The following is an 8,017-nucleotide window of genomic DNA, read 5'->3' as shown; positions in this document are numbered from 1 at the left end:
GCTGACTCTAAAAAGAAAACCCAAGTCATTCAGTTCTTTCAATTTCCCACTATTCTATTTTAAGCCCTTGCCATCCCTCACATATCTTTATGAGAATGTAAGCTACATGTGAACAGGCTCTGTGTATTGCTGACCCCAGCTGACCCCAGCACCCAGAACAGTGCCTGGCCCTTAGTAGGCTGTTGCTATGTCTTGAATCAGTACTTGTTGCAACAAAACTTTGAAGGGGATGCTATTATTATTTCTATATTATAGATGGGGTAAAAGGCTTGCAGTGGTTAAATAACTTACTTAGGGTCACACGACAATTATCAACACCAGGATTCAAATCCAGGGTCTAACTCTAGAGCTTGCTCCATTTTCCACCATGCTGCCCTCTTGAACTACACTGGCTTATGTGGAAGTCAGTTATTAAGGGTTTTTTAGCTGATGTAAGGAGAAATTTTAGTTGAAATCTCCCGACCTGAAACCTTTTCCTGAGAATCAAGTTCATGTGCCCCTTCACATAGCCTTGTACGTGCAGCATGATTGGCCTTTTCCCAAGTCTCATCTCTCCTCATTGCCCTCTTCTCCCAACATTCCAGCTGCAACAAACTCTTTTTTTCTTCCCAGCAAATGTTCCTGCCTCTTTCTGAAACATTTCTCTTCCCATCCCTTCTTGAAAACTATCTCTAATTTCTCAATTTTGAGGGATTATAATCAGCAGTACTTTATCCCAGCTGGCATCATTCTACTAAAATTACTGGTTTATTTCTGTCTTTATCATTCACTCCTGTGTCCTCAGTGCCTAAGAAGTGCCTGGAATAGGTACTTGATAAGTATCTGTTGAATAAAGGTATGAAAAGGCAAGGATTATTTTATCAATTTACAAAGTGGAAAGGCTGTGATTCCCAGAGGTGAGGTATTTTGCCCTGGGTTAGTCATTAAACTGCAGATGGGAGATTTGAAACCACAGCTCCAAGAACAGCCCTGCCACCTCACGCGCACGCTCTTAGCTCTACACTTCCGCCTGCTCCAACTTGCTAGCTCCGCCTACTTGAGCCTGCGCCTTCTCGGAGACTAGTTTGACCCTCGGGCGGCCGCCGTAGCGCGTCGGATTCGTTGCTGTGGGAAACGACCCGGGACCTGGGAGGGTGGGAAGACGTTTCCCGCCGGCGGGAGCTGCGGTTGTGGCGGCGGGGCTCAGCGCCGCAGCACCATGGCGGACCAGCTTTATCTGGAAAATATAGACGAGTTCGTCACGGACCAGAACAAGATCGTGAGGAGCTAGGACTGGGGAATGTGGGCATGCGATTGAGTCTTGGGCCAGGCCAGGGTTGCGGGGGGCCTTGACCCCTCTGCGCGTGGCCTGGTGGGGACCGGCGGAGGGGAGACAAGTCCCCACGCCTCGTGCCCCTGGGCGAGCGAGGACTCGCGGGGGACTTTCTCTGCCGCGCGCAAGTCCGCGTCCCTTGGGTGGGCGTGCTGGGGACTTTGCTAGGAGCCGGGGCTTAGAGGACAGGCGCGGAGGGAGGGGCACTTGTAGATAATAATTGTAAGGCGTTTCTTCACCTGTCTGATAAGGTGGCTGGCGTTTAAAGTCCCAGGTTTACTGTTGAGGAAATTGTGCCTTAATTGGGTTAGGTGACGAATTGTTTAGCTTTTCAACAGTCGATTTCCTCCTTTGGAAATTTGGTATTAATACTTCATAGGGTTTGAGTAAAAGATCAAGTGAGCCGATGAATGTGAATGGACTTTGCAAACCATGATAATTGAGTGCCTACTGTGAGCTTGGGATATACATGACTGCATTTGATCTTTACAGGACCCACCCAAAGGGCGGTGGAAGTAACCCTAAAAAAAGGAAGTTGAAGCAGACGAGCCAAATAACTTCTTGGTAGTTAGTAAGGGATAGGCAGTTTTCCAACCTACGTCTGTCTCTTTTGCTATTGCTTTCGTCTACGTCTTAATTATTGGAAACTCAGCATTTAGAATTGAAGACTTTGAGAGGTGAGGAGCATACAAGGAAGTGACACATGACGGGAAGTTCAAGGAAGGGTGGAAGGAAAAACAAGGCTTAATGCCTGTAGTTTCCAGTCTAACCCCAGATACAGTATTCATCCACTTTTTTCATTCCTGACCCCTACACCATCTGTGCCTGTTAACGTTTGCATGGCTGCAACTTTCCTTAGAAGTTTATGGTATACACTTCAAAGTAATCTAGCTCCTGGATGAGTTTTAGATATTTATCAGTGGCGGCCACACAAAAGGATGGAATGTGAATAAAGGGCACGAGTAAAACAGAATGTAAAGAAAATGAGAGATTTTTCTTTGTATATTCAGCCCTTCTTTTTAGACTCTTGCATTAATTAGCCTGTGAAACAAATTTTTTAATATTTGTAAGATAAATATCTCAGTCCTACCTGCCCAGATGGATCGTTCTTGCCAAAACTAGGGTGGCAGCTACTGTAATTTATAAGGCATTATCATCAGAGTAGGAATCTCTAGGAACCCTTGGGACTGACCTGCATTCTGGAGTTATCTAATAAAATGTTAAAAAAAATTTCTTCTTGTAGGTGACATACAAATGGCTGAGCTATACACTAGGAGTTCATGTTAACCAGGCTAAACAGTAAGTCCAATTTACTAATTTTATTCACTTTGGAATTTTTTGTTTTGTTTTGCTTCACTTTTATTTAAAAAATTAAAAAAAAATTTTTTTTAATGTTTATATTTTTGGGACAGAGAGAGACAGCATGAACGGGGGAGGGTCAGAGAGAGAGAGGGAGACACAGAATCGGAAGCAGGCTCCAGGCTCTGAGCCATCGGCCCAGAGCCCGACGGGGGGCTCGAACTCACGGACCACGAGATCGTGACCTGAGCTAAAGTCGGACGCTTAACCGACTGAGCCACCCAGGCGCCCCTAAAAATTTTTTTTTAATGTTTATTTATGAGAGAGAGAGCGAGCACTTGAGCAAGTGAGCATGAGCAGGGGAGGGGCAGAGAGAGAGGAAGACACAGAACCCAAAGCAGGCTCCAGACTCAGCTGTCAGCACAGAGCCTGACACGGAGCTCAAACTCATGAACCATGAGATCATGACCTGAGCCGAAGTCAGATGCCTAACCCACCTAGCCGACTGAGCCACCCAGGTGCCCCTGTTTTGCTTTGTTTTTAGCTTTACAGTTAGCCTTGAGGTAATTTTTTCTTCCCCTGGAAAATGGGAAAGAGAGCTATTTTTTATACTTTTTACTAATTTTGCCTATGATTTAGGAGATAGGTGGACTTACCTACTTATATACAAATGTGTGGTGATACATTTACTGGATTTATTTGTAGTCTTGGCTTCTGATGAACATCACTTTGTCATTTCAAATTTATTAAATGGGCTAGCCAATTCTGTTTATGTCTCAAATTTATATGCCTGTTATATCTTTGTTACATTTTCACACGTGTTCCTTAGGCCCACATGTGGCTGTTACTGAAGTACTTTCACAATGAGGTCAACAGGTGTTTGATACAGGCTGTGTAACAATATAAGCCTGGGGAGAACTATTTAAGTGAAAGTAAAAAGGGAGTGTTCAGGATGGCACAGGGCATTGTCCTTGAATTTTGCTGTATCACCTTTGCTTGCTGAAACTTGTAGTCCAACTTGAGGCCAAAAGGGAAAAGGCAAGGTTTTGAATTAACTTAAAAATTTCTTAACTTAAAAATGTTGTCTCTGTCCCAAGGGGAGGAATTGGTGAACAGGCTGAGAGAACGTATATTGAATTAAATGCCCATTTAGTTCAGTTTATTCCTAAAGATGGTCTGATTTTTTTCCCCCATTCTTTGAGTCATAGAAGCTTTCTTTGAGTTAGGGAATATTCCATGAGTCTTAGAAAATTCCTGATATATAGAATGGGTCGGTTTGGCTTTATGTGGGCTGCTGTTGGACAGATCTAGAATCTGGTTTTGACTGTGATTTTTATGCCTCCAGGACCTGAAACTCTTGGCCTAGGGATTGATTTGGATTGATTTTGACTCTCTGAGATTTCTGTTGCTAATGCTAGTCAGGCCCAAACCCAAGAGTTTCAGGTAACTTTGAGAATGGACATATATAAGAGTAATTGTTATGGCTACAGATGTTTATGAAATAACTATTACGATACAAGCCTGTTGGGGCTTAAAGGTGCATATTGAGAGCTGGAGATGAAATAAAGTTGCCTGCCATTTTATTGTAGTTACCTTGATGATCTGTAATTTTTATAGAATCAGCATACTGTCTAGCCCCTGTCTCTCAAACAACTTCATCCCATGCTACTGTCTACCTCACTTGTTCCTCAAATATGCTGGGCTCATTTCCACCTTTGGACATTTGCACCATTCCTTCTATCTGGAATGCTCTTCTCCCAGCTGTCCTCATCCTTCAAGTTGTAGCTCAAATGTCACATGTTACTTTTTGCAACAACCCTTTATAATGCTCTATTTCAGGTATCCCACCCTTTCCTAACTTTCTGTGGTATCAATCTGTTAGTTCTTTTCTTCAAAAGAAGAGATATAAAGAGATATGCTTTATTGAGATATAATTCACATACCATGTAATTCACCCATTGAAAATGTACAACTCGGTAGGTTTTAGTATATTCACAAAGTTATACAGCCATCACTATAATTAATTTTAAAACATTTTCATCACCCTAAAAAGAAACCCTGTATCCATTAGCAGTCACTTACCACTTTCTCTCCACTCCTTTCTCATCCCCCCACCCTCTTCTTCCCAGTATTAGGCAACCACTAATATACTCTCTGTCTATAGATTTACTTCTTCTGGTAATTTCGTATGAATGGAATCCTGTAATATGTATTCTTGTGTGTCTGGTTTCTTTCACTTAGCACCATCTTTTCAAGGTTTGTCCCTGCATGTATCACTACTTAAGTCCTTCTTAGGGCTGAATAATATTCCATTATATGGCAAGTTAGTTTCCTAAGGCTGACATAACAGAATGCTATGAACTAGGTGGCTTAAAACAACAAATTTATCTTGCAGAAACTAAAAGTCCAAAATTAAGGTGTCAGCAGATGCTCTCTCTGAAACCTGTAAAGAATCCTTCATTCCTTCCTAGATTCTGGCGGTTTGCTGGCAGTCTTTGGCATTCTTTAGCTTATAGCTCCGTAACCCCAGTGTCTGCCTTTGTTGTCACATGACATACTTCTTGTGTGTTTATGTCTTCACATGGCCATTGTATAAGGATACCAGTCATACTGAATTGGGAGCCCACCCTACTCCAGTATGATCTCATCTTAACTAGTTACATCTGTAAAGATCCTCTTTCCAAAGAAGGTCATATTCTGAGGTACCGGTGGTTAGGACTTCAACATACCTTTTTTTGGGTGAGGGGGGGACACAATTCAACCCATAATATTGAAAAAAAAATTTTTTTAATTTTTAGAGAGAATGAGCTTGAGAGCTGTGAAGAGGGGCAGAGGGAGAGAGAGACAGAGAGACAGAGACACTCTCAAGCAGGCTCCATGCTCAGTGCAGAGCCTGATGCGGGGACTTGATCCCATGACCCTAGGGTCACATGACCTGAGTCGAAATCAAGAGTCAGATTCTTAACTGACTGAGCCACCCAGGTGCCCCAACCCATAACATACTTAAATAGTACATTTTATCTATCATCGTCAGTTGATGGACATTTGGGTTGTTTCCACATTTTGAGTATTATGAATAATGCTACTATGAACATTTGTGTACAGATTTTTGTGTGGACATGTGTATTCAGCTTTTTTGGATATATATACCTATTTCTGGGTCATGTATAACATTTTGAGGAACTGACAAGCTGTTTTTTAAAGTGGCTACACTAATTTAAAATCCCACCAGCAAGGTATGGGAGTTCCAATTTCTCCACATTCTTGCCAACTCTTTTTATCATTTGTCTTTTTTGTTTTAGCCATCCTAGGGTGTGTGAAGTGGCATTATCATGGTTTGATTTGCATTTCCATAATAACTAATAATGTTGATCATCTTCTCACGTGCTTATTAGCCATTTGTGCATCTTCTTAGGAGAAAGATCCTTTCCCCATTTTTTCACTGGGTTGTTTTCTAATCTTTGAGTTATGAAGATTATTTTATATATTCTGGATACAAGACCCTGATCAGATATATGACTTGCAAAATTTTTCTCTCGTTTTGTGGGCAGTCTTTGCACTTTTTTGATGGTACTTTTAGAAGCACAGAAGTTTTTGTTGTTGATGAAGCCCAATTTATTTTATCTTTTTAAAAATATTACTTTAAAGTTCTGTGCCCAACGTGGGCCTTGAACTCATGACCCCCCCCACCCCTGATCAGAAGTCCCATGTTCTACTGACTGAGCCAGCCAAACACCTTTTTTTTTTTTTAATCTTTTATTGCTTGTGCTTTTTGCCCAACCCAAGGTCATGAAGATTTACTTCTATGTTGTATTCTAAGAGTTTTGTAATTTTAGCTCTTACATCAATAATTATCACATATTCAAGGTTTCTACATATGCTTGTTAACATATTAAAAATGCTTCAGTCCTCATAATATGAATACACTGTAGTTTTTCAAATTAGGTGTTGGCTCAAGCTAATTTTAAATTCCTTTTTTTAAAAATGTTTATTTATTTATTTTGAGAGAGAGAATCCCAAGCAGCCTCTACGCTGTCAGCTTGGAGCCCAACGTGGGGCTCGATCTCATGAACTGTGAGGTCATGACCTGAGCCAAAATCAAGAGTCAAATGCTTAACCAACTGAGCCACCCAGGTGCCCCAGCTCAAGCTAATTTTAAATGAAGCACTAAAATGTGTAAATAGGCACTTTTTCTTCCAGGAATCATTTTGTATATGGTGTAAGGAAAGGGTCTAATTTCATTTGTTTGCATGTGAATGTCCAGTTGATCCGGAATTTTACAATTCTTATTACTATCTGACATTTTCTAAGGCGCCCGCCCCAACTATCGTATAAACTCCATGAAGGTAGAGAACCTGTTTACCATGTTGATCACTTTTCCAATTACTATTGCTGTATAACAAATTATCCCAAAATTTAACAGCTTGAAACAACCATTTTATTACGTTCATAGATTCTTTTGGCTTAGAATTTGGGCAGGACACAGAATGGTTTATCTCTGCTCCATCACATTTGGTGTTTCAGCTTGGAAGCCTCAGTGGTGGGGGCCTTATCATGTGTGGGCATCTTTATGCACGTGTGGCAGTTGATGTTGGCCATCTGCTGGGACTTCAGCTGGGGCTGTTGATCAGACATTGCATGTGTCTTTCTGTGTGGGCTGGGCTTCCTCAGAGCATAGTGTCTCCAGGTGGTTGGACTTCTTTTTTTTTAATTAAAAAAAATTTTTTTAATGTTCATTTTTGAGAGACAGAGGGAAGGAGTGGAGTGGGGGAGAGGGAGAAGGGGAGAGGAAAAGGGAGAGGAGAGAGAGAATGAGCAAGGAAGGAGCAGAGATAGAGGAGACACAGAATCCAAAGCAGGCTCCGGACTCTGAGCTGTCAGCACAGAGTCTGGTGCTAGGCGCAGACTCCCAAACCATGAGATCATGATGTGAGCTGAAGTCAGGCACTTAACGGATTGAGCCACCCAGGCGTGCCTAGGTGGTTGGGCTTCTTACATAGCAGCTCAGGACTCCAAAAGCTAGTGTTCCAGCACAAGGCAAAAGCTGACTGCCTTTTCCGACTAACCTCAGAAGTCAGGCAGTGTCATGTGTGCTTTATTCTTTGGGTTAAAATGAATCACTAGCCCTCATATTCAAGGCATGGGGATGGACTCCGCCTCTCTATGGGAGGGTGTAGAAGAACATGTGGGGTGGGAGATGTTGTTGTAACCATCTTTGGAAAATACAGGATGCCACAATCGTCTCTTCAGTGTCTGGCTCATAGTATGTGCCAATAAATATTTGTTGAGTGAGTATTAAGCACTATGGTAGATATTTTCACATACATTTATCTCACATAATGTTGTCACAGTCCAATGTGATGGGTGTTATCAACCTCTTATAACAGTTGAGAAAATTGAGACTTA

General features: G+C 41.8%; 1 protein-coding gene across 2 annotated transcripts in view; it reads left to right on the top strand.

The window, feature by feature from the left end:
* The first annotated feature begins 1,076 nt into the window (after positions 1-1,076).
* Positions 1,077-8,017, top strand: part of POLD3 (DNA polymerase delta 3, accessory subunit) — a 51,338-nt gene continuing 44,397 nt past the window's right edge. The window contains exons 1-2 of one of the 2 annotated variants that reach the window (XM_006936939.3): positions 1,077-1,258; positions 2,556-2,611. In XM_006936939.3, the coding sequence (XP_006937001.1) occupies positions 1,199-1,258; positions 2,556-2,611 (116 nt within the window). In that variant the 5' untranslated portion in view covers positions 1,077-1,198. Of the gene's footprint in view, positions 1,259-1,296; positions 1,990-2,555; positions 2,612-8,017 lie in introns of those variants that run through there. The other variant, XM_019811826.3, reaches the window with a different exon arrangement.

The sequence above is a fragment of the Felis catus genome, chromosome D1 (assembly GCF_018350175.1).
Source record: "Felis catus isolate Fca126 chromosome D1, F.catus_Fca126_mat1.0, whole genome shotgun sequence".
NCBI classification, from domain to species: Eukaryota; Metazoa; Chordata; class Mammalia; order Carnivora; family Felidae; genus Felis; species Felis catus.
The sequence above is the reverse complement of the archived record's forward strand: the minus strand, read 5'-3'. Positions and strand labels throughout refer to the sequence as shown.